The sequence below is a fragment of the Pseudopodoces humilis genome, chromosome 27 (assembly GCF_049639895.1).
Source record: "Pseudopodoces humilis isolate 2021_Gansu_Grassland_sample_001 chromosome 27, ASM4963989v1, whole genome shotgun sequence".
NCBI lineage: Eukaryota > Metazoa > Chordata > Aves > Passeriformes > Paridae > Pseudopodoces > Pseudopodoces humilis.
Window position 1 is genome coordinate 2,898,302 of NC_142226.1, and position 27,047 is coordinate 2,925,348.

A 27,047-nucleotide genomic window follows, 5' to 3' on the forward strand; every position below is an offset into this window, starting at 1 on the left:
CAAAGGAGCACCCCCTGCCCCCCTGTGTGAGCAAAGAGCCCCAGGGCAGAGCTGGGGGCTGGTAGGTGGGCACAGACCAGGCTGGTACAGATCCACCTGAGCCCCCTCCTCAGAGCACCAATGCCCTGCCAAACCAGACACAGGGCTCTAATGAGGGCTCCAGACCTGCCCTCCCACCTCTTCAAGCCCCCCTTGCACCTGAGCAAAATCACAGAGGGTGTTTGCCAGCACAAAGCATAGCCTGCTCTCACCCTCCCTTGCTGGCCACCCCACAGTGAGGACAGGAGCCCTGCAGACACCCCCAGTGTGAGCCAGGGACTCGCTGTAGAAACCTCACCCTCCTCTTGCCCTCCAGCTCTTGCCTGCTGCCCACCACCTTTTTTCCATTTGCCTCCACACGTTTTTCCCTCAGGCTCCCCAGTGTTCCTCATCCTCGGTGGCTGCCCAAGCCTGAGAGGCACCAACGGATGCTGGACTTTGCTGTGTGACTTCACCTGCCAGCCCCTGCTCAATGAGAGGGATACACAGGTCACTGCATTAGCTGCTGTCCCCTGTGCTGCTGCTCAGCTCTGCTATGGCTCAGCCAGAAGAGCAGCACAAAGTTTCCCTGGACAGTATCAGGGCCCCTTGTCCATAAGGTAGTGCCAGCACAGAGGAGAGCCACTGAGCTGAATGGGGAGGTTTTGAGGTGACCCCAGCCACTTTCAGCTCCCTCGCCCTGAATTTCACCCCCCAGCTTGCTGCTGGCTGTGCTGAATGGCAGGTTCCAGGGCTCGGGGGTGAGTTCTTCCTCCCTCTCTTTTACTGTGTCTAACACTTCATTTTCAGAGCATGAAACGGTTATTTTTCTCCCTGAAATCCTACCAAATGGAAAACAGTTGGCTGCTCAGAAGAGACAAAATTAAATTTTGTGGGGTAAACAAGGTTGCTAATTAGCTGATGTGCTGTGCAAAGTTAATTTATTCCCAACATGTCACAGTGCCAGCCCTGCCTGGAGAGCCGGTGCCTGGCGGCTCAGGCTGACCCGCAGAGGTGGCCCTGCCTCCAAGCTGACCCTGAACAAGGACTTTTTGCTTTCCCTGTGCAGGAGGAGCCCTTTGTCATGTTCCGTAAGTCCGACACCGCCCTGTTTGGGAATGACCGCTTTGAGGGCTACTGCATAGACCTCCTGAAGGAGCTGGCCATCATCCTGGGCTTCTCCTACGAGATCCGTCTGGTGGAGGACGGCAAATACGGGGCACAGGATGAGAAGGGGCAGTGGAATGGCATGATCAAGGAGCTCATCGACCATGTAAGTGAGCCTGTGGGTGGCTGCTGAGGGTTGACTGTGCCAGGCCGTGCCAGGCTATCCCTGGAGTTGTCCTGGAGCTGTCCCTGGACCTGCCCCTGGAGCTGTCCCTAGAGCTGTCCCTGGGCTGGCTCTCTGGGGTGGGACAGGTTCCATTTCTGTGGGCTCACAATACCCACAGCGAGCTCCTGACCCCACCTGGCTCCTTGTCACACGGGTTGCCAGAAAAATATCCCTGTTTCTGGCTCTTGCAAATATTCATTTGAAATTCCTGAAAGTGACCGTTCTCCCAGCACAGCAACGGACGCTGGCTGCAGGCACAGCCTCTCCCACACTGCAACAGACTGGGGCACACTGGCTGTCCTGGGCTGGCAGCACAAGCTGCTCTCACCCCCAGGGACAAACATGGGCAAGGGCACAACAGCCTGGGGATCCCAGGCATGTCCCAGACATGGCCCAGGCCAGAGGAGCTATCCAGACTGAGGGAGCAGGTGTGCAATGGACAGTTTTATTTTTTATTTTCTGTAAGAGCAACTTATTTTCTAAAATCTCCTGGGACACAGAGCTCCCTCTGTCACTCAGCAGCTGTGCTTCTCCTTCCATGGCCACTTCCAGAAGCCCATTAAAGCCCAGGGAACCCATTGCAGCAGCTTTGCTCCCGCAGCTGCCAAAGCGTCACCGAGTCTGAAACTGCCACTTGCGGCCAGAGGTTGCTCAGTTTCCTAATTAGATATCTTGCCTCCAGCACATCCTGTGATCCCAAGGGCCCAGTTATGGAGGTGAGGAAAGCTGGTGTTTTTATGAATATCTGATTCCCAGAGAAGGCCTCTGGAAGAAAAGCTAAGGACAAAAAGAATCCCTGCTCTCTGCAGCATAGGCAGCAGTGCAGGCAGTGCAGAGCACTCTCCTCCTGAGTGTCCTGCTCAAGTGGGGCAGCCCTTGATCACCTCCAGGTCCTGGCTGCATTCTGAATCCACGGCCTAAGCAGGAAAGACATCAAAAAATCCCCTGTAGAGCTGTGATGCTCTTACCATTCATGGGAGAAGAATGAGTTTGCTGGGTGAGTCACTGTGGTGTGTGGAGAGTCAAGCACTGGCTGGGACTGATGAGTGGCTCAGGAGCTGGGCTGGGCTTCCAGATCTGCCTTCTCCCCCCTAAATGACATTGGACATTGCTTCTGTGCACTCTTCCTGCATCTCTGAAATGCAGATGATAATGATTATGTCCCTTATAAGGACAAAGTGAAGCTTAATCAGTTTGCAGCAAGCGCTGCAGCCCTCGGCTGCCTTGGCCCAGGGAGCAGGAGAGCAGCAAGGGCAGGCCAGGACAGCTCTGGGGAGGAGGACACCATCTCATGGGGGAACATACCACCAGCTCCACAAACCTGCCTTGGTGCTTTTCCTTCTGGAAAACTCCATGCAGCTCAAAATACAGATTTTAGAGCCTCTTACACAACAGCCTTGCCAAGTTAGATGAGTGGCAGTGTCCCAGTGGAACAGGCTTCCCAGCAGAAAGCACCAGTGCTTTGCTGCTCTGAGTGATATGTGTGACACAGATCAGAACTGACACCAAGTGGCAGCTGTGCCCCTTGGCACAGCCCCCTGGGATACGGCTCCTCTGCCCAGCCCCGCTGCTGGGAACGGGCTCTGGGGCTCACCCACTGCTGGGAACGGGCTCTGGAGCTCACCCACTGCTGGGAACGGGCTCTGGAGCTCACCCACTGCTGGGAATGGGCTCTGGAGCTCACCCACTGCTGGGAATGGGCTCTGGAGCTCACTCACTGCTGGGAAAGGCTCTGGAGCTCACCCACTGCTGGGAATGGGCTCTGGAGCTCACCCACTGCTGGGAATGGGCTCTGGAGCTCACTCACTGCTGGGAATGGGCTCTGGAGCTCACCCACTGCTGGGAATGGGCTCTGGAGCTCACTCACTGCTGGGAATGGGCTCTGGAGCTCACCCACTGCTGGGAATGGGCTCTGGAGCTCACCCACTGCTGGGAATGGGCTCTGGAGCTCACCCACTGCTGGGAACAGGCTCTGGAGCTCACCCACTGCTGGGAACAGGCTCTGGAGCTCACCTGCTGCTGGGAAAGGGCTCCGGAGCTCACCCACTGCTGGGAAGAGGGTCTGGAGCCCTCCCACTGATGGAAATGGGCTCTGGAGCTCTCCCACTGATGGGAAGAGGGTCTGGAGCTCTCACTGCACTGCAGGGCTCACAGGGAGCAAATCCCTTCAAAGGGAATAGAGGCCAGACAGTCATTCAGCCCAAACCACGTCACTTCCTGTGTCCTGCAAGACACCACAGGGCTCCCAGGAGGATTCAGCCATTCCCAAAGCTGTAGTCGGCTAACTGAGATAGACAAGAAGGAGATTTGGGGAGCATCCTCATTAAATAACACAAAATTCATGGTCAAACCTGCATTGTAGTATTTCTTCAATAACTATTTAAAATTTAACTATTAAATGAACACACAGCAGCAGGAAAGGGCCAAACCTCCTCTTCTTGCAAGTTGTGTTCTTAACACTGAGGTGCAGCTCTGTGCTCTGTCCTGCATGGCTGGACTTGTGCCTGCCCAGGCCCCACGTGAAGCCATGAGCTCCTTTATCTGTATCCTTTATAAGTGTTTGCATAAAGCCTCAGAAAGTGAAATTACAATCAGATGGGCCCTTCCTCGGCAGCATCTTTCCATGGTGTGGGGAAAGGCACAACCCATGGACACTGCAACAGGCAAGATCAAGCTTATTTCACACCCAGGAGGAAAAGCGTTAGAGACAGCATTCAAATCAAGTTGTAGTGCTGAAAACAGGGATGCCCACATCCAGAGTTTGATATCTGAGTTGGCTTTCCTCTGTGTTCAGTGTCTCCTTCTCATAAACAAATGGAATCATTCAGGTGGGAGCATGAAGCAGACAGGATTTTGCGATGTCCAAATACCCAGGCCAGGATTAATTCAGTGCAGAAAGTCATTGCATTGCTCAAGACCCCCTTAGCTCAGGAGCTGGAGCCCCCCAGGGTGCTGTGACACAGGTGGGCTGAGCTGGTGTGGCCTCCCTGACTGACCTGTGCAGAGCAGGGGGTGGTCCTGGGGTGAAGTGAGAGGCTAAAATGGTAATTACTGTAGCTCAGAGGGCTCGGGAGCTGTGGAAGCGGCAGATTCTGCACCAGGAATTGGCCAACTCAGCCTGAGCTGGGGCTGAAATTTGGAGAGGAGGAGATGGGCTTTCAAGGGGCACCTGTCCCTTGGGATGGCCTTCACTGGGCTGGAGATGCCCCTCAGAGGAGCTGGGTGAGGGTGGCCCAGGTGGGTGCCTGTCAGCAGTGTCTGGGGACAAAGGTGCTGTCACCAAAGGGATAAATCCCCAAAAGTCAGCTCCCCAAAGGTGAATCAGGTGCCAGGACAGGTGTTTAAACAGTGAGCACTCTGGGCCTGATGCAGTCACGAATCCTCCCCCTCCACTCTCTCTGATCCAGACACGTCTGGCCACAGGCAGGGATGCCTCGGGCTATAATCCTTTGTAAAATCCCTGTGTTTCTAGTCTGGCCTTAAGCATAAACAGGAAAAGCGACAGCAATCAGAGAAGCCACAGCACGACCCTGTCCGCCAGGTCCCCAGTAGCAGATCCAGAGACAACAGCCTCATGCAGCTGAATGCAACAGCCCTGCCCTGCTGCCTTTCATCTGCTGCTCATCCTCAGCACAAATAGTCCCTGTTTGGAGGAGTTCAGTTCATTCCCTGGAGAAGTAGCCTCTCTCCTCACCACAGTCCACTGCTTATCATCACCCCTCTGGCCCTTCCCGCAGAGGAGCCTTGATCAGAAGGGCCATGAGAGCTGAACTCAGGTATTCAGGGAGGTCTGGGGAACCCAGGTGATGCAGAGAAGCTCCTGAGCCCATTATTCATAACAAACAGGGAACCTGACAACTGGCAAACCTCCTCCTTTCAGCAGCAGTGAACTGCTATTGATGTTTATTCATAGAAATTATTACTGATACAAGCAAAGCTCCACTGCACACCATGGACCATCCGTTCTGATTTATAAATTCCAGTTGTCTGGCAAAGCAATGCCTGCAAATCTTCCCTATTGTTTGTGGGCAGAATCCCATAAAACCAGCAGAATGAATTGTTCTGGACATTTTGCACAAGCTTGTTCACAAATAAAACTTGTCTTCTGCTGCGACAGTGCACATCACATTGCCATTCAATCTGCAGCTTCAGGTGTGAATAAAAGATGTGGCAAATACCAGGGTTTCTAATGGAAATCCCTGCCAATGGTAACTGTAGAGGAGTTGTAATATCCATCCTTAGGGACGATTCCTGACAGTTGATTTTACAATTCCACAATAAGTGGGCATTTACTGACAGTATATTCTGGCAGAAATACATATTGCACTGCACTGCCAGCTCCCCATTAATGCTCCTGCACTGCTGGATATTTTATCTCAAGCGTCATGAACTGGGGCTAAACAATTTCATTGGATGAAATGTCCTCTACCTTTTGGTGAGACACTCAGTGCTAGGAATGGGATGGAAATAAGCCAGAATGAAAAGAAAAGCTTTTCTTTTTGTGCTCAGATCATTACTGGATGGATGGTGGATTCATAACTGGGTGGCACTCAGGGATCCAGGTGAAGGATGTGTATATTAGGAGCCCCAAGTTCTTTGTGTGCCTCAGCAGGTGTCTTTGCCCCTTGCTGGCAGGTTCACCTGCCAGAAATCCATAGGATAGGGCTTGTCTCTCAAAGTAGTGCCAGTCTCACACTGGAATCCTCCAGCCTTCACATCCCTCAGGTACAATTAATGGCAGTTCCAACACTGGAGATCTCCCTTAAAGTGAAAATTATAAAAGCCCCAACGGGACCTCATGGCCCTCATTCCTCCCTTTCAGCTCACAGCTAGGTTTTTCCTGCTGACATCTGTTCTTAATTCACCCCAGATATTGAATAAATCCATTGACAAAAATTATGTCTAAATTAGGAGTGAGATTAGAAGAGCAGCCGTTAAGAGCTGGAGTCAGACAGTTAGCACTGAACCTACCCGCCCTGAGCATCCCTGCTGCCAGTGAAAGCTCCCCTGCCCCTGGGCAGGCACAGGGCTCTCCCAGAGAGCACTCCCACACCTGCCCCAGCAGCAGCCTCCCCTCTCTGAGCCTTGAGCTGCCTCAGCCATGCCTGGCCCCTCATCCCACACAGGACAATGCTGTACTGCAGGGAAAGGTGTGGGGAGATGCAGGTGTGTGCCAGGCAGACCATGGGGACAGGGAGCGGGAGCAGGGCACAGCAGCCAAGCAAGGAGAGGAGGAAGCAGAGAGAGGAGCCAAGGCAGAAGCCCCAGCATGGCAGTGGCAAGAGAGACCAAGGGATGACAGCACCAGGACTGGGTAACAATTAAATCAGTGAAACACACACACTATTTCTGTCTCTCAGGCAACACACATATGATTATTTTATGTAAATACCTTACTCAGATTGGCAAAATAAGCACAGAGGCAGCTTATTTTTCCCGAATAAATATTTATCTTGGTTCTTATGCTGTTGGTGGGCTCTGCCATGACCAGCCACTGCCCGTGGGTTGGCTCTGGCCGAGGTCAGGCACTGCAGGATTCCCACAGTGCCCATGGCTGCACAAGAGCTGTCCTGACCCACAGGCCACATCTCCCTGATAACTGAGAACTTGGAGAGAAGATTTCTCTCAGAAAATGTAACATTTTCTGATGGAAGCTAAATATCTCTGCAGTGAATACAGTCATCCCTGTGCTGAATGCCCGGTGAACCCACAGCTGCTCCAGCCAAGTTGAATGCTGTAACTGGGTGAACAAGGAGATCCAAACCCTTGGAGGTGTGTTGCAGAAGTGTCTGCATTTGATGTGTAGCTGCCTCGGCAGAATTCATCTTTTTGGCCTCAATTCAGCAGAACACTTAAGAACAGGCACAAGACTTGGAAGACGTGTGAGCGCCAGTAAAACAGAGGCACAGGCTTAAGTGGTTTTGCTGGACAAGGGTCTTTAAGCCACTGGCACTTGCTCTAAATCCTCATCTTTAATAAAACCCACTTGACTGTGCTACAGCACAAGAGTCAGGGCTGAGTAAAGGAAGCAGACAGAGTCTGGTAATTGACTGCCCAGTTTGGAATGTCAGAGCATGACAAATCAAAGCTTCACCCTTGGTGGGTTTGATTTAGATCCTCTCTGTCAGCAAACCCTTAATTAGAAGCCACCTTCAGAAAAATCTGCATTGATAAAAAGGATATGGAAGTGCAGCACTGTGCTGCCTCCAACTGCTCAGGACACACCCCATCCCAGGCTCCTGAATCTGTGCTCTGTCCTGCCTGAATGTGACATTCCCTGGGAGGACACAGGGCTGGGAGCACATCAGCTGCTGGAATGGCACAGTTAAATTTTATTTCTATGCTAAAAGCAGTTGGATCCCTGGGTATCCATGCAGATTTCTCTCTCTTCATTTTCTGTGGCAAAGCACAAGCTCCAGGCCGTTCTTTAGCTCACTGTATCATTCTTACAAATTTGGCTGAGGATGCCTCATCATGGCCATTGCCAGCGAGCTCTGACCACAGAACATTTGCTCTCTCCTTCAGAAAAACCCATAGCCAAATCCTTCAACATCTTCTTTGCTTTTCCCTGGTGAGTCAGGACACCCACACAGAAGTGATGGAGAAGGGAAAATGCTGCATTTCTTTTGCCATTTCTGCCTTGTAACTGTGGGGAGCACTCAGCCAAAATTTCCAGGTGTGCTGTAAGGTGGTGGGAACAGCCAAGCTCCAAACCTGCCAGGAAGGTCCCAAGGATGCAGAACATCCCCACTTCAGGCTGGGCAGCCACCAATGCCCTTCCACTTCCAACCCCCTTCAGCTTCTGTCCATGTCACCACAGCCACAGCTGGCACAATGGGCTCCCTGGGAAAATATTGTTCCCATTTTCCACAAGTTTTGACAAATGTCAGTGACTGAAATGGGCTCTTCCTGTACCAGGCTGATGTAAAAATGTATTTCCATTTGCAAAGTGAGAAGGAAAAGAAACCAACCAGGGTGCAGCTGGAGAACCACTTTAGAACAAAAAATACATCATTTTTACCCTTGTTATATAATTCCTGAAGGCCTCTGCTCAGGAGCTGTAAGGCTGCACTCATTGGAGGGGTCCCTTACACACACAAACACACACAAACACACACTCGTGTAAACGGAAAAAAGCTCATCTAGAGACTCTTCCTAAAGTAAAAGACTCAGATTTGTAAATATTGCACTGGCTTTCATCAAAGATTGGCAAAGTCAAATGGAACCATTGGTACAAGCTTTACCCCCAGCACAGGCCAGGGATCTGCTCTGGTTCCTACAGTGAACCCCCAGTTCCTGCTGAAGCAAAGTATGTCCCAGCCAGTATTGATTTAAAGTTCATGAATAATGACAAATCTACTGTATCTCTAGGTAATTATCATTCGCGGGTAATTTAGAATTTTAATTTTCAGAACCAGATGTTAAATAAATCTCGCCCAGGCTCCTGGCATGGGGGGAGGTTCTGCTTAACTTCAGAGCTGTAATTTATGTGTCTGTGTTTCCTCAAAAGTTCACAATCCCAAAGAATGATTTGCAAAGCTCAAGCAAGATGATATTGAGGAAACCTTGGATGTATTTATGTGTGGCTTTTAAGAACCTGGATGAATGTGTAGTGAGAGGAATGAATGCAGCTCTTAACCAACAGAAAGAAGGTGTATATATAGTCACTTGTTGAATTAGCACAGAAATTAATAAATAACAGAAATAATAGAAGCAAACACAATTAATATAAGATGTCAGGATAAAGAATATGTTCAGCTGAAATTCTTCATGGAGCTCCGACCACTCCAGCAGGATGGGCTGAGGACTCCATCATTAAATAGTGTTTCCTCAGAGGGTCTCCCCTCCACACAGTGCAGGCACTGAGCATTCTTGCCTCAGACTGAGCCTCTCAAGATGTATCGTGAAACGACTGAGGGAAAAGGAATTGAATTTTTTACTTCACCTCATCTCCATCCAGAGCAGCCTTCCTCCACACCCTCCTATCCTCTTGCATCAGTGTGACAGGCAGAACAAATGAACAGAAGGACAACAACAACAACAACAACAAGAAGTCACCGCTGCCAGTGGCAGGGTCTGCACGCAGCCTACTCACTGTTGTAGAGTCTTGTGGCAAGGAGCAAGCACAAGGGTCACTGACACTTTAGAACACTGTAAAATTGGATTTTTCTGACCATTTCAGAGTAGCTCATTGCATTGGGGCACAAGCTGCAGAGGCTGTAATGCCTCCATTTGGTTGTGCTGTATTTTATGGTGTATTTTATGAATTTTATTTTAACATTATACCCCTAGCATCTGTATTTCACAGCAAACTGTACCCTCAACATCTGTATTTCACAGCAAACTCTGTTCCCCAACATCTGTATTTAACATCAAATGTCAATCATGTGTGCAACAAGAGCGGGGAACCCCAGGGCTGCACTTTAGGGGTTTTTTGGGGTGTCTGTTTCTGCTGTGTGAGAGCTGTGGTGTCTCCAAGGGGATGGAAACACCTGGGTTTGTAACTCCTTCTTTCTCCCTGACTGTGTCCCCTCCCTCTGTGCTGTTTGCAGAAAGCTGACCTGGCCGTGGCTCCTCTGACCATCACTCATGTCCGGGAGAAAGCCATCGACTTCTCCAAGCCCTTCATGACCCTGGGGGTCAGCATCCTGTACAGGAAGCCCAATGGGACCAACCCTAGCGTGTTCTCCTTCCTCAACCCTCTCTCTCCCGACATCTGGATGTACATTCTCCTCGCCTACCTGGGGGTCAGCTGTGTGCTCTTTGTCATAGCCAGGTAAGGGGATGCTGGTCCTTGCTGGGAGCTGCGGCATCAAACCCTTGTCCCCACTGGATCCCCTCTGCTCCATCACCATGGGCTGCCTGCTCACTTTCACGCACTCACAGTCTGAAAGAATTTTAAAATGGACTTTCTTCCATGGTTTTAGAAATTTTGCAGCCTTTCCATCCCGTCAGCATCTCCTGGTGTATGAAGAGTAGTTCTGCCCTCCTATCATTGTCCATTCATGCACTGCTCACACCCTTCCCCAGACTCTCCTGGCTCCTGAGCTCCCACCTCCTGCTCCATTTTCCACTGATGTCTCTGATCCCTCCACTCACACAAACCCCTCCCTATATCAAAAGAATGGAGAAGCCGTTGCTATGGATCAGACAATGTGTCTGTTTACAAAATTAATATGCATCTAATTAGCATGTTTAAATCCTCCATGTTTAAATGCAAAATTTGCATACATTTGCATGGCTTGTTAATTCCACAGGGCCTTTGATGAGATACAGTCCAGGGTTGCTCTCAATACATGATCTCACCTTTCCAAATCAAAACAAAGCACTTGCCCTCTCCTGCAGGCAGATGCCCTCCATGACCACACACAGCCCTCAATGGAGTATTTTGCATAAACACCATATCCAGGAAAGATTCTGCAGTTTGATGCTCATTTCTCATTTTTTCCTGTTGAATTTATACCAGTGGGGATTTCAGAACCCTCCCTGCTGCCTGGGTCCATGCAGACCCTCTTCCCCAAGCTCTGCTGTGCTTCCTTCCCGGGAGCATCCAGCACAAACCTTCCTCCCTCATCCACTGACACTAGAGAGTCAAAGGAAAGATCAGACACAGAACTGGAGCAAGCAGATTCCATTGACCCTCATCATACAACAAATCTACAATTTTCAGCATCCCTCAGATCCAGGGGAGCATTTAGAGCAGATTTCCTGCACTCACTCTGTCATATCCTAATTACACAGAGCAGCAGAGTGAGCTGGGCACCTGCAGTGCTTACATTAGGAGTTTGTTTTATCCAGCTCATATTGGCCAGATCCAGCCCGAATTGTCCAGACCCCATTTCCAAAGCACATTAAATGTGCATGGCAAGGCAGGTACATCCTCTGGTCCCTCCTCTGCACAGGGGCAGAGCTGGGCATTGTGTTTTCCTCTCAGAGGACATGATCCAGGTTCCAGCTGCAATTGCAATTCCTCCCTTGTCTCTGCCATGCTTCCTCACCCAAGGGTGCCAGAGAGAACCAGGTGCTCTCAGCAGCACGAGACTCTTCCCCAGGAAAATGAACCCAAGGTAACCACGAGCAGGAAAATGCTGTGAAAGCTGCTAGAAAGCCCTTCCGAGCTATCCCTGTCATGCAGGCAGGGCACAGCTTGAGTGGGCTCTGCTCCCACAGCACTGCTGCCTTCCATGGCACCAGCACCAGACTGCTCGTGTGGCCTACAGTGACAATTCATACACAATTTTACATTTATGAGCTTATTTTTCCCAGCTCGTAATGACCAGATCCAGCCCAAATTGTCCAGATCCCATTTTCAAAGCATGTTAAATGTGAAAATTGTATCTGCACATGAAACTCTGCAAAAAGGCTGAAGGAAATGCTGAGACAATCTCTGATGTGAAGTCTCTCAGTCACTACTTTATACAAACAGGGATTTCTGTCCTAGCACAGCAGTGTTGCCTGACCTGGGCTTTTGGCTGATGCTGAGGGATGAAAACCTGAAGAGCTGTGGCTTATGTCTCAGGTTTTATTCTCAAATGAGCCTCAGCATGTCCCTGCATCACATCATGATATAATAGAACAATTTTTCCCTATCAGGCTAGTTTTTGGACTAAATTTGACACATAAAATATTGCAATTTCAGCTTCATTTTCATGTTTTGCTCCTGATATTTTTTATGTCATTCCATTTTTTCAAAGAACACCACATATTTGGGGTAATTAAAATTCTTCAGGAATGGTCTTTTAACACATAGAGATGGAAAGCAAGAGATTTCACAGGGAAAATATTTATTGCATTCAGAAGTAATGGAAACAATATCTGCTTTTGACCCCTGCAAGGCCTCTGAAATCCAATTTTCAGAAGAAAACCACAATCAAAATAGAAAAGCCTTAATTCACAGACATGAGTCTTCTGAACTAGGCACCAGAGCCCTCTGCTCATGTTATAACCATAGGTTAATGCCATTTAAAACAGATTCAGGAACCATTTAGAGGCAGGCAGAGGATGGATTTGGCCCATCTGTCATTTTAATCAGTCTTTCTTCACTATTGATGGAGCCCCTGCTCCCACCCCCAGTCCCCAGAGAGCCTCCAACACTGGCTGTGCCCACAGCTCTGTGGGATGATGTGTCTGGGAGCTGTGGTGCCAGGCTGGCCTGAACTGCCACCTGTCCTCAGGCTCCCACAGCCTCCAAATTACACCAAACCCCTCTGGCTGCGTGGCAGGGTGGGTGGGTTTAATCTTCATCCTAACCACAGCGAGGACTGAATCGTCCATTGAAAATTTATCTGGGGACTCCATTTAGACTCAAAGGTATCTTGTGTTAGATCTTTTAAACTTCTTCAAAATGCTTCAATTTCTCTGCCAAAAAACTGAAAGGAGATTGATCCTAGTTTTTGATGAAATATTTCTCAGAGCCCACTGTGCACATGAGGATGAGGGAAGCCAGCCACAGAGAATCCTGAGTTCCCCCATTGATTTGAGCTCTGGCTGTATGGGGTCAATGAGCTCCTCTCCCTCCTTCCTTCATTACCTCCTGCTTCCACTAATGGTTTCTCTGCTGAAGCACTGGAGGCTGTTGCTGCTTTGCAGATTTCTGAATATTTCTCTGTCATTTTAGCTGCACCAGTGGGTTTTTGCTCAGACCTTGAAGCTCTCCAGCGTGTCATCTTGCCAGGCTCATTGATCTTACCCATTCCCTTTCTTTTTCTCAGTCTTTCATTGGCAGCCCAAGAAAGTTTTAATCTAATTCCTGAACTTTGGCTTTATCCAACAGAAAGGACCAAGACACCATCCTTTATCCACCTCTGGTGTGAATCCATAGCCAGGAATATGCAGCATACAAAGCCAGGTCTGAGTTCAGCCTGGTTCTTGTTTCCTTGCTGATTTCCACTGATTTAGAGAGCAGAGGAGGGTGAGCAGCAAGGACAGCCCAGCCATCCCCTGGATGAACAAGCAGCAATGTCAGGATGCAGCCTGAGCAGAACCTGTGGTTCCACACCCCAAACCCAGCCTAGGGAACAGCCCCCACTGCAGGAAGGTGAGATAAACCAGGGAGGAAGGGAGAGGTCATCAGGCTGTACCTTGAAGGTGGAAAACAGAAGCAAAAAGTAGGACAGCTGTGCCCAGGGTAATCTCTAAAGCCACGAGAGCTGTGCCTTGCCCATCCTCAGTGATGGTTTTACCCACAGACCGCCGCGTGCCAGGACCACGGCCTCGCACCGACATGTGCCCAGGGCAGGTTTCAGTGCCAGGAGAGTCCTGGCAGAGAGCTGGGGCCCGTCTCCAAACACATCCAACTGTCTGAGCAAAGGCACCCCTGGAACTGAGCCATGAGCCGTCTCCTTGGGTGGTGGCGCATCTGGTGGAGAACGACAGAGGGAAACATCTCCTGATACAGGCTGTGGGCTGGGCTTTGAGAAGGGGCTGTTGTGAATCTCCAGGGATTCCAGAAGGAAGCGGAGATGATAATTAATGCCTGGTTCAAAAGCAATTATACCAATTACGTTTTTAATTTAATCTCTGCAAAATTTGGGACTCTCAGAAAATGTAAATAAACAGCTCTAAAAATATTAACATCTCTCCTGTTGAGCATCCTCCCCAGATTCTAGCTGAATGAGCTCATTCCCAGTGGTGCTTTCCTGACAATCTTAGGCAGAATTTGCAAAGATATTCCTAGAAAATTCCCTCATTTTTACTCAAGAACTGCAGGACTATCCATGAAAATACATCCCCACAGGGAGTAAGTTTCTCCCACTACCCACCACAGGGCCGAGTGACACAGCAATCCACAGCAAACTATCACCACATTCTGCCAGTGCCCTGGCTGGGCCAAATTCCTGCTTGTCAGGATGGTGGAAGGTTCTACTTTCTCAGTGACCTAAATCCCACCCTGATTCCCATGTGCATTGGTGGGAGAATCTCCTGAAACACCAGTTTGTCCCTGTTGCTGCTGCAGAATGACTGAGGCTCCTCCCCTCAGTCAATCAAAAATGCCATTTTCCCCCCTGTTTTCAAACTGTTACACACAAGAGGTTACATGTCTGGACCCCATCCCATCCCACCCCACCCCATCCCACTCCACCCCACCATCACATGCTCCTAGTGCTGTTGTAGGACACAGTACTGAAGAGAAGATCCAAAGTGACCAAAGGCTCTGGGGAAGCCACCTGAGACACCCCAGGATGACTTGGCTTCCCAGGTCTCTGCTTTCCAGAATGCAGGACACAGACTTAGAGCTGTCTGAAGCTGAATTTGCCTTTTTCTCTATAAAGCTGTGCACCAGAGGGTTGGCAGCCCCTGCACAGCAGCACCAGAGGCATTTAGACTCCTTTTTTCCAGTTCCTTTAGGGTCTTGTCCTGCCATCTATCTAACTGATGCCTTAAGATTTTAGCCTTTATATTGGTCAGATCCTGTACTGCATTAGTGCACAGCTTTAAACTCCATATAAAGTGTTAGTTACTGTCTTCACATTTTGGTCAGACTGAACAATTCCTCTGGGCCTGAGATCCAAGGACACCCTACAGCCTCAGACCCTAAAAGTATAAACAAAAGTGAATCAGGGAGTGGGGAGCAAACTGAGGGTATGTGACTTCATTACCTGAAGCTGTAATTGGACAATTAACCCCTGATAAGCAAATAGACCAAACTTAATCTGTCTGAAAATTTCCTGACCATTGTCCAGCTTGGGTGCAGCCTCTGCGAGGCTTCTGACTGCCCAAGGTGTATCTATGGAAGACCTTTAATAAATACCCACTTTTATTCTCTTATTCTTGTCTAGGCTCTGTTTCAGGCAGCCACTCCAAGGCACCATAACAAGCTCTCATTTCCATGTGTGCTGCAGGTTCAGCCCCTATGAGTGGTACGACGCCCACCCCTGCAACCCGGGCTCGGACATTGTGGAGAACAACTTCACCCTCTTGAACAGCTTCTGGTTTGGGATGGGAGCGCTGATGCAGCAAGGTAGGGCAGCAGGGTAACCTGCTGTTAGGGTTTTTTAAATCGAAAATTGGGTTTGGTTGCAACCTCCCAGCACCTCCTGGCCCCTGCAGTGCTGAGCACACACCCACTGTGCTCCAAGGAGGAGTCTTCATCTCCCTCTGCTGCTTCATTCACCCACATCCCACAGACTCTGCAAATTCCTGTTTCTGTTAATTCAAACCATTTGTTCAGTTCCAGGATCTCTGACCTGGCTCTCTCTCTGTTCTAAATCAACTTACACAGCAGACAGGGTGTCTTGCCCTCCACTCCATCCCCATTTTCCCCCTCCCTGGTGGTCCTTGGTAGCATGAGATGTCCTGAAGCTCCCCCAGCCCAGGGCAAAGCTGAGGAGCTGCCATGGGAGCCTCTGCCCAGCCCCTCAGGAGAGCTATCAGTGGCACTGGTGTGAGCCACCACAGTCACAGGGACCTCAGAAATGGGATATGGATGGGATTACATTCCTGTGTATGAATGGAATAGAGAGATGAAATGAATAGAATAAATCTATTCAGAAGGCAGCGGGGGGGACCTTGGGAGCAGCTCTGAATAAGGAACAAAATTCAGCTGTGATCTAATTGCAGAAAATCCAGGAATAGAAATAAGTGGAAAATGTCAAACATTTGTCACACTTTAATTTACCGTGTATCAGTGGTTATATCCAGAGAGCAAAAGAAGCACAGCCTCGGCTCAGTGGCAGGCACAGAGCTCCTGCTCCGAGCTCCACTGCTGCCTGTAATAGACATTCCTCCTGGATCTCGGCTGCCCTCATGGACAGTGACAGCTCCCAGCAAGACAGTTTAGCAGGATGAATCATCCCTCTTATCAGATGCTGATAAATGAAAAGAGCTATATTCTTTTTAACTCAATTCTGCATCTGAGAAGAAAAATATTTCAAAGCCAGACTGATGTCACAGCATCCAATGCATCAAAGGGCCGGAGATGGAAGAGAGAAGAAGCAGGATCTTGAGGAGAGCCAAAGCACCCTCAATATCTAGGACTCCTCCTCTTCCTGGTCTCCTTGCTGCACTCTGAAGGGAGGAAAACTACACCCCATGCTCCGCTTTGATGCCAGGCTGCCTAAAATTGCTTTGCGAAGCCCAATCTTTGTTGCACGTTCCAGGCTGATAAATCCTCTGAGCACAGCTGTTTCAAACCCAAAGCTCTTGCCTGGCTTTAAAAGGTGTTTTGGGTGATTACAAAAATAGCACAACCCATTTAGTCCTTCATGTCTTCTCAATAAAAGTCATTCCAGACCCACTACACCTTTTATGCCATAACATCTCCTGCTTCCCCCCTTCTGACTGGCATTCAAAGCCCTGGACCCTGATAGTTCCTTTCTCTCACTGTTTGATTTTTTTTAAAACCTTGTGTATTTGAACACATTCCCCAGAGTGAGTCTTTTGAAAATAATCTGTATAAAAGCAAAGCCCTTTTTAAATGGCAGAACAAAACACTCATAAAAGTTCATAAATAGCTTGCTATTTAAATCTCATAAAAGCAGCCCAGTTAATTACTTCAGTTTGGATGTTTCCTGTAAATTGGGCACTGTACCCAAGGTCAGTAATCAAGGAAGAGTGTTTTTCTGCAAATGCTACAAAAACCCCACTGATGTCTTCACATGCAAGATGTCTGGATAATTTGCCTCAAAACCAGTTGGCTTTAATTGCATGCCTGTAACAGTTTTGACAGTGATACCTGATCTTTTATATATATATATATATATATGTGTATATATATATATATATATATATGTGTGTGTGTGTGTGTGTGTGTGTGTGTGTGTGTATGTATATGTATTTATATATATATATGTATGTATGTATGTATGTATATAAAATGTACATATGGATACACAAAATGGGCTCTTTCCCCCTATTTCCTCTCCCCTCCTTGCCCTCTCCCACACCAGGCTCGGAGCTGATGCCCAAAGCCCTGTCTACACGGATCATTGGTGGCATATGGTGGTTCTTCACCCTAATTATCATCTCATCCTACACGGCCAACCTTGCGGCCTTCCTGACAGTGGAGAGGATGGAATCCCCCATCGACTCGGCAGATGACTTGGCAAAGCAGACAAAAATAGAGTATGGAGCAGTGAAGGATGGAGCTACCATGACCTTCTTCAAGGTGAGACCAGGCAGAGGCTTTCTACCTTCCAGGCAGAGATGCCAACAGGAACCGGGACTAAGATCCAAAGACAGAACGCCTCCCAAGCTGCCCCTGCTGTGCCTTCCACACAGCTTCTTTCAGTCTCACATCTTGCCCAGACTGAGACTGTCGCTCACCTGAGTCCCACCAAGGCTAAATCCCCCTCCCTTTTGTTAACTAAAGTCACATTTACAAAATTAAATTGATTTTACGGTTTTTCAGGCTCTACCTGATATTGGTTCAGACACCCTAAAACGTAGCATGTACCAAAATGCAGCTTTGCACTGCAGAAAAATCTGCATTCCCTAAAACATCTTCCCAATTTCCACATCTGACCCATCCAGCTTCTTCCCTACCTCTGCCAGCACAGCCCCATGGGGCCCCCAGGCTGAACCTTCAGGGACAGAGGAGAGCCCAAATGAAACCCACAGCTGGACAGATGTTGCAAAGTGCCCCCCTGACCAGTATTTTTTACAGCTGAAATACCTTTCTTGTGCTTCAGGTATTCATAACAATGTAATCCAGTTTTATTAACCTCTGAGATCCAGGGCAAGGTAACACTACCAGCACATCACAATTCAATTGCATTAATTTCTTCTATTTAAAGCATAATTAAATTCAGAAGTCTGTCAGATTCCACCGTAGCCTCAAAAATAGAAAGAAACCAAGAGATATAAAATGACCTTTAAAAGCACTGCCGGCCTGTAAGAACCCAGTTTAAAAAGAGAGAGAATAAAGGGATAGAAATGAGGGGTGATTAAGGAATTATCACCCTGGCAAGGAAAGAGGCCCAAGGGAAGATCCCAGGCTTTGGCTCGGGAATGGGAGCTGGCTCCCCTGCACCTCTGGCTCCTTCCCCCTCCACCACCCTAATGCAGAAGGAAATACATGTAACTAACACAGTTCAGGCTTTATCAAGCAGGTTGTGCCTGTTGCTGCAAGATTTGAGCAGGCACAGGCTGATGGTAGCCTGATGAGGCCTCAGCAGTATAATTGGCAAGACTCATTAAAGAAAGCCAATATGCTGGATTTTAATACTAGAGAGAGCATTGCTCCTGTGCAACTTCTCTTGGCTCTGATCTGGCTGAGAAGCCACTGTCCTCCCTGAATCTGTGTCCTGACTCTGACAGGCAGCAGCAGAGGTTGATAAAGAGCCATGGAGGGGTTGGTTTGATCCTTAACGACTCTAGGAATGCCCAGTTTGCCTCCTGCCATGGAGCTGGTCCATGCAGTTCTGTCCATGGCACAGCCAGATGTGTGGTGGTGTCTTCCAAAGCCGTATAAACCCAGAACAGCCAGCAGGGAAAGGCTGGCTGTAACTGTGTGCTCTAACCGCACTCTCCAATATGACTTTTATATGGGAATAAAAGGCAAGTGTCTCTTTTAACAATCATCAGGACACAGCATATTTATTGCTTCATATCATTATCCATCAGAATCTTACTTCAGGTTTCTAACGGCCTTGGCATGGTTTATTGATGCAGCGTATTTTCCTTTTCCTTTATATTATCACTGGTGTATGGAGATGAATTCTCAGGAATGTCCCTTCTGACAAGCATTTCCACTGCTGGAGCAGCAGGAGTGTTCACATGGGATGCTCTGTTCACTTGTCCTTCCTGTACAGAGGGATGTGGGATTTCTCCCAGCTCCCAGCAAGGTCTGTGTCCTTGACTGAGTGGTTTCTGTGCTGGTTTTGGTTCAGCTGCTCTGTCAGTGCCACCTCCATGGGGACAACTGGCACAGCTCCAGGTGCCAGCTGAGGATCCCCACTCCCTCAGATGAGTGGCACTGGAAGAACAGCACATGGTTTCTTTCCCCTTCCTCTGCTCTGCTCTGCTCCAGGGGGCACCAGTAGAGGCAGCCCACGCCAGCCACAGCTCCTGAAGCGCTCCTGCGGCTCCTGAGCACACCAGCAGCTCTGAACACACTGTCACGGTGGGACAAAGCTCTGATGGCAGCACACAAATGAGGATCTCACTGGCTCCGTGGATTATACTTGGCCCAAATTGCTGCTTGGCTCCTTGTATGGCTGCTCCCCAAAGTCCTTCCCCTCACAGCAGGGTCTCACTCCTTCATTCCTCCCTGTGAAATCAGCTGCAAGCTGCACACACGAACCCTGAGCACAGCCCTGCTGTCTGTGCCCATCCTGGCCCATTCCCAGGAATGCAGGAGGAAAGCACCACCCTGGGGCTGATCTTAGGGACCAGTGGATGATGGGAGGAAGGCAGTCGCTTTGCACGCTGTTCCATGAGATGGTTCCATGACCAGTTCTGTGTTCAGGCTGCCTGAGAGTTTGTGCAGAGCTCACCAGGGCCACGGCAGAAGGTCCCAAAAGTCCTAAAGGAACCAAGACACCTCTGGGACAGCCCCACCATGAGGGATGCTGCTCCCACAAAATTTGGCCCCATGCAGCCGAGCAAACCAGCCACAGCAAATGGGAAGGAAAGAGAGCTTTACCAACCATATTGGAAGATTTTGCCTTCATGAAAAGAACTTTTGAGAAGCTGTTTACTCTCTGGCAATGCAGACTGAGTTACAGCAATAAACACAGATCAATTAATTTAGGAACAGCATCTAGAGTTCATTATAACTCATAAATCCTTCCCATCCTGCAGAGGATGCTGCCTCTCTGAATGGGAGGCCAGGTCTGACGTGTAGTTTGGAGTCTGGGTGTGAGTGTGTGTATGTGTGTACACATATACTCACTCATCCAGAAATGTTAAATCCTCAAGACTAAGTATCTTCAGTTGGTGGAAATCAATTTATTTTTTCATACAGGCTGGAATTGAAAATCTTAAGCCTGAAAGTTCCTTTCTTGCCAATTTGGCTGATAAAAAAGCGTATATGTTTTGGCAAGATACCTCGTAGGGGCTCCTCTAAACGATTCCATTAATTGATTTGGGTGACTGGCCCTGCAGAACTGCTTATTAAAGGTGGCTTCTGAGCTGTGACTCTGAAGAATGAACTCGGAGGCGTTCTCGGTGTCGCTGTGATCGCTGCTTTTGGAGGAGCTGGCACTCGGCTTTCACACACACATCTCATTTAACACTATCACGGGGTGATTAAGATGCAGAGCACAGCAGACCAGCTTCTAGTGTTATTTATCCTGAACAAATCAAGGAGAAGCTCCACTCGCATGAGTCGGAGGGAGAGATGTGAGCAGGAGTGAGACTCAACCCTGCCGTGAGAGCCACGGCTGCAGCACCAGCCCTTGATAATTAGCAATATCTCCATCATTCCTAACGTCTCAGGGATTCTGACATGGGAACTGCTCTGCCAGGAAGAAGCCAATGTCAGGCCATTTATCTTAATGCTTCAGAGCACCCAAGCAGCTCCTCCTCATCTACCTTTGGCAGCAAAGTTGTCACTGAGGGGAACCTGGGAACCCTCTGGAGGGTGCGGGGGCACAGGAGGGTCCCTTTACCCACAACCAACAGAGATACACTTCTTTTAAGAAGCCCATAAAAGTAAATGGTGAATTTCTTGAGAAATTAGCACCCAGCCACAGCACAAAAAATACCAGGTCAGACCAGTAACTAACCCCAGCAAGGATTTTTTAAGGTAAACTACGCTCAAATCAGGGATCCAGCATACTAAAATGTACACTCAAATAAAGAACACAGGAAAAACATCAGCAAAATAATCACAATTTAAGGCACTCTTTATTACTTAAGTACTACTAAGATAGTTTTATTTATTTCTGTGGTGCCGTCCTGGCTGATGACATCCAAATTCCCATCAATAAGCAATGCCTTTGCAGTGTGGCCCAAGTATTTGAGAGGAGGAAGTGGAGAAATTATCTTTTCCTTCAACTACAAAACATGTTCTGTGGTTTAATTGGGTGTGAGTTGGAGCAGGGACACTCCTGCCCTCGCTGCTCCTGCGATTTGGGATCGATGACCAACATCACTCTCACAGCTCTAGCAAACTATCAACCTGTGAGGGCTATGCTGGGAATTACAGCTGGGGAATTTTCCCTTGAAAAAGTAGTTTTCTCATTAGGTTTTAGAGCCTGAGACTTGCCTGACCAGGGCTGGGTGTGCCAGCACCAAAGGCCTGACCTCCCTCCTGGAGGGATTCCCAGCTCACCTTGCCTGCCAGGTCTCAGCCCAGCACCCAAATCTTTGTTCAGCTGCTCACTGGGCACAAGTGAGCAGTGACCAGCAGTGACCAGCAGCTCCATCCTTGTGGCCATCCTGTACCCAGGCGTGCCCCAGCTGCAGGAGCCAGCAGGAGCCCTGGCAGGGCTGGAGCTGGGCTCAAAGCAGCACAGTCAGGGCAGACAGATCTGGGCTCTTCCCTGCATCCCAAACACAATTAAGTCCTTTCAAGATGGTCAGGAGCAGTGATTTAAGAGGAGAAGAGAAAAGTGGTTTTTCTCTTCCAGGGAGCCCTGTCTCATGTAATTTCAGTTGCCTGAAGAGGTCCATCCTGAGTGCCTCATGTAAGTCCCATTTGCTTCACTAAATGCAGCTTATTGATTTTTTGCCAGTTTATTTTGCTCTGTGCTCTAAACTGGGAGAACACTGGTGTTAAAAGCTCTGTGTCAACACCCAAGGAGCATTAAATGCAGAAAGAGAAGAGAGAGGGAGAACCTAGGAACCCAGAGGCCTCTGATGTGAACTACATAAATGTTAAACAAGTCCTTATCAGCCAGCCAAGCACATGATTCATTTCAATTACCCATTGTAATGTACAGATATTTAATAATCCTTTTGGAGGCTACATTTCTTGCTGCTCTTTGAGGTTTGATAGATGCCACAAATCTACCTTACAGGCACTGGTCCAGATATTCAAGTGAGGGAGATTATCCTGCCTCTTGAATGAAGCTTGCTCCAGCACATCCACTGCTGTGTATTCATCAAGTGGATTATAACGAGCACGAGCTTTAATGGAGAAGAAATGAATCCCTGAGTATTTCAATCAGGAGAAGGGGCCCACAGGGTTAAAAGAAGAGGAACAACCCTTCTTTGAACAGCACTGCATTACCCATCTTTGGGGTGATGAGCTTATGTTTAACTTTTGCTAAACGTCCTGGAATAAAGAAGGTGGATGAGCAAAGCATTTGAAATACGAAGCATGACAAGGGACTTTCAGCTACCTCACCATTATTTATTATGGTTTTATCAGAAGAACCTATGCTGGCATATTTTGGGTGATGCTGAAAAAATGAGGGGGAGCTGTGGCAGCAGCAGTTGGGCTGGGGCTCCATCTCCTGCTTCCTCATGGAAGGACAGAAACCTGTGGAGAGATAAATGACAGCTGAAGTCACAGCTCTGCCGCAGCCACTCCTCGTGCAGCAGCTGCTGAGAGGCCACCCTTATTCCAGGCACAGCACTGGGTCTTATCTGCCCTCTGAGTTATCTGCCAGCTCCAGGCTCGCCGAGGAGCACAGTGTGGGAGGAGGTTTGGCTGACTAAGCTGCCTCTTATGAAATAAGAAGGCAAAAACAGATCTAGGAAAAACAAGAAATTGAGCAGAAAAGATGAATGGTGCATAAAGGAGCTGGCAGCAGTGGGAACACAAGCCTCAGTGTCCAAGTGCTGCTCCAGGGCTGGTCTGAGGGAGAAGCACTGACCCACAGCAGCACCGGGACCAGCAAAGGGGCAAGAGGACACTGCTCTGCTTGGCTGGGAAATCCTCCTAAACTAAAGCCAGTTCTGACCAGCAGTCTGGTCTAGTGGAAGGTTTCCCTGCATATGGCAGGGGTGGGAGGGAACAGGATGAGCTTCAAGGTCTTTTCCAACCCAGACCACTCTGGGATTCTGTGACTTTTGTGATGACTGACAGAGACAACTCAGAAGGTGCTCGTAGATAAACGGTACTTTTCAAATGTTATGGCAAGACATAAAATAACCATATTTTTTCTCACTCAACACATTTTCTAGAAGGAAAAAAAACGTTCACATGAATAACAAGCTAGAAAACATATTCCTTCCTTTGCAACAGAATGTCTGCTGATAGTGAAAGAATATCCATGTTTATTTTTAGCCGAAAGACAATCTTCTTGAATATCTCTATGCTTCTGTTTACGTGGGTACGTTAAATCTGTTTGGCAGTTGCACATATCTCAGAGGAGACATGTTTCCTTGCCATGCTTGAGGAAAGACAAAAATATCATAAAGTGTGTGTAGAGACAACCACGTCCTCCAAAACTCTCTCTGTTCTCTCTGCATGCAGAAACATTACGGGGTAAACAAATCCTGGGTAGGAAGTGAACACATTTAAGCAGATCTGCCAATGGCTTGGGAGAGGAGAGGGCTTGCAGGTCTTTGGCAGGGTCTCAGTTCCACCTCAGGACCTGAAGCACATGCACAGTGGGATGTTTGCTGCAACCCTTGTTTCTCTTCAGGGCAACATAAATCCAAATGATATTGTGAAGGCATTTAAGACAAAGTCAAATTCTTGGTTGCTCCATTGTGTGATCTGTTCTCAACTATTATTATTATTGTCAGGAAAATTAATCCATAAACACCAGAGGTTCATGTCCAAAAAGGAGACAGAGGAGTCCTTTTACTTTATTCCAATAAAGGGAGAAGCCATGGGGCATTCCCCTGGGGTATCTCCAATTTTTTGGAGGATGCACCCTCCTTTTTATCCTAATTTTCCTCTCTTTCCCCACTGGCTGAGCTACTTGAGAGGTACAAACTATCCCAGAGTGCCTGATACCTAAGATTCCCCTCTAATGTATAACCCCCCACTTTCAATTTTTAATTCTTATGGAATTTATGGTGTTTCCCCATTGTCTCTTTCATCTTTCAATATCCAATTTCATTTACCAGCAAACCTACCATTTGTTTGTAAAGGCTTTGTAATCTTTTTCCATTCATCAATCAGTGGAATTAATCTCATTGTTTCTTTTATCTCTCAGTGCTAGTTTTATTTACCAGCAGACCCACAGCTTGTTTGTAGAGACAAATCTGTCATTCCTCTCGTTATTAACTGAAAAGATACCAGCTTTCAGCAAATGGAGAATTCATTCTTATTTTGGGGCTGGGGGCGGGGTGGGTATCGTTTTTCCAGAAATCAAAAATTTCCACATTTGAAAAAATGTGGGCTTTCATGAGCAGCAAACCCACAGCACTGGTTAAAAACAACGAGGAGGGGATCCAGAGAACCCTGACAGCTGATTACGCACTGCTGATGGAGTCCACCACCATCGAGTACATCACCCAGAGGAACTGCAACCTCACCCAGATCGGGGGGCTCATCGACACCAAAGGCTATGGGATTGGGACGCCCATGGGTAAGTGACACTTCTGCAGGTACCTCGAGAGGGGCTGGTTGCCACAAACACAGCACAGAGGTGATTAAGATAATCCACTCCCAGCAGCAAATTTCCAAATACCAAACTTCACACTGTTGCAGAAAAGTCTGAACTGCTCTGCTTAACACCTTCCCTGCTTGGTGGGATTTTGTCCCACTTTCCCTCTGTGTATAACAGTGTTCCCATCCCCAGGGTCACCGTACAGGGACAAGATCACCATCGCCATCCTGCAGCTCCAGGAGGAGGACAAGCTCCACGTCATGAAGGAGAAGTGGTGGCGGGGGAATGGCTGCCCTGAGGATGAGAACAAGGAGGCCAGTGCCCTGGGCATCCAGAACATTGGAGGGATCTTCATTGTCCTGGCAGCAGGCCTGGTGCTATCCGTCTTTGTGGCCATGGTGGAATTCATCTACAAGCTGCGCAAAACGGCGGAGCGCGAGCAGGTACTGACTGATTCCCTCTGAGCCTCTGCACTGCCCTTAACCCAGCCATGGAGGGCTGTGCATGTTGACCCCAGGGACGGGCAGGGAGGGGACAGAGGGATCCAGCCTGGCAGCCCTCAAACACCATCCCCAGAGGCTCACTGGTCTGTCCCTCTGACGGCCTCCACTCTGGGCGAAGTCACGTCTGCTCTGATCAGGGTCCTCTGCTGCTGCAGCAGCCAGACCAGGACACACCGGAATGGTAGTTTAGAGCAAGCTGATGAATAAATCATTAAAATATAGACAGAAGTCTCTAGGAGGGGCCTTTCTCAGCTGTTACATCCACTTGAAATCACCTGTCACATTCCAGGTGTGACTATCCATGCCTTCTCCCCAGTCCCATTCAAAGAGGAACAAGTCAGGGCCCAGCAGGAAGCCTCACACTCTTATCAACCCTGCCACACTCATAGGCTGATCAGTGCCTGATCAGTGTTCAGGAAAGATCAGAACTGCTTTTTTGTTTCTCCTCCTCCGTGGGTGTCCCGGTACAGTAAGTGGAACGTGCACTTGTGTGCATGACCAGAAATCAAAGTGAGCTGCCCTCACGAAGGACTAGACAGAGAAAGGAAAGCTGCCCAGGAACAGGAGGGTCAGACCCGTCCAAGCCTCCCCACAGGGATCACACAACACCAGACGTCCAGCTCTGCCTTTGTGCAGGATTGTCACAGGTACAGTCCTTGCAGGGGAGAGGGGTCAGCCAGATGCCCACACAGCCTCACAGAGCACAGCTGATGCCTGAAACAGCCCCAAACCTTGTGCTCACCCTCTGCTGAGCCCTTCCAGCCCTGCTGTTCCCCACTGGAGGAGCAGAACCCTGCAGCAGTAACAGAGCATTTTGTCCCTGATGCCTTGGAGTGGCTACCTGAAACAGAGACTAGACAAGAATAAGAGAATGAAAGCAGGTTTTTATTGAAGGTCTTCAATAGATTCACCTTGCGCAGTCAAAAGCTTCCCAGGGGCTACACCAGTGGTCATGAGTTTTTTACATAGATATAAATTTGGGCCATTTACATATCAGGGGTTAATCATCCAATTTCAGCTTCAGGCAATGAAGTAATTTACCCCCAGTTTGCTCCCCCCCAATTCACTTCTGTTTTTAGTTTTTGGGGCCTGAGACAGTGAGGTGTCCTTGAGTCCCAGGCCTAGACAGGAATTGTTTTGTCTCAATAAAATGGGAGAACAGTAGCTGACAGGCTATGGAGCTTTACAGTGAAACACTAAAGAACTGCAGGATTACAAATATATGAAAAATATAAAAGCTAAAATCCTAAGGCATCATCCCCGCTGTCTCCAGCGCTCCTTCTGCAGCGCCATGGCTGACGAGATCCGGCTGTCGCTCACCTGCCAGCGCCGGGTCAAGCACAAGCCCCAGCCCCCCGTGATGGTGAAGACGGATGCGGTGATCAACATGCACACCTTCAACGACCGACGGCTGCCCGGCAAGGACAACATGACCTGCAACACCGGATTGGCACCTGTGTTTCCCTAGGGAATGGCAGTGGGGGGGGGTGGGAGGGAAGGAATTGCGGCAGACAAGGCTGGATGCACCCTTAACTAGGGAAGGATGGATTAAACAAATGAGAAAAAAAAAAGAAAAAAAAAAAAGCCTGGTTTGTTCATTTCAAGAACAAGGCCTTTGCAACCCAGCTGAATCCATCAACGCAGTGGAGCCAGAACTTCCAACCACGGACAGTAACGTGGGTCTTGGGGCTTTTTGCATTTGTTTTGTTACTTTTCATTCCTTTTTTTTTTAATGCTTCGATCCTCCAGGCCTCATGGAGTCCAACCACAGGAGTCTGATGTTTACACACTGAAAACACG

The 27,047-nt window shown here is 48.6% G+C and overlaps 1 protein-coding gene across 1 annotated transcript in view; it reads left to right on the forward strand.

Annotated features, from left to right (window-relative positions):
• Nucleotides 1-26,718, forward strand: part of GRIK3 (glutamate ionotropic receptor kainate type subunit 3) — a 105,773-nt gene extending 79,055 nt beyond the window's left edge. Inside the window, exons 10-16 of the mRNA XM_005529899.3 lie at nucleotides 1,088-1,291; nucleotides 9,904-10,127; nucleotides 15,193-15,311; nucleotides 17,239-17,456; nucleotides 24,501-24,723; nucleotides 24,937-25,187; nucleotides 26,521-26,718. Of these exons, the coding sequence (XP_005529956.2) occupies nucleotides 1,088-1,291; nucleotides 9,904-10,127; nucleotides 15,193-15,311; nucleotides 17,239-17,456; nucleotides 24,501-24,723; nucleotides 24,937-25,187; nucleotides 26,521-26,715 (1,434 nt within the window). The 3' untranslated portion in view covers nucleotides 26,716-26,718. The remainder of the gene's footprint in view (nucleotides 1-1,087; nucleotides 1,292-9,903; nucleotides 10,128-15,192; nucleotides 15,312-17,238; nucleotides 17,457-24,500; nucleotides 24,724-24,936; nucleotides 25,188-26,520) is intronic.
• Nucleotides 26,719-27,047: the final 329 nt, after the last annotated feature.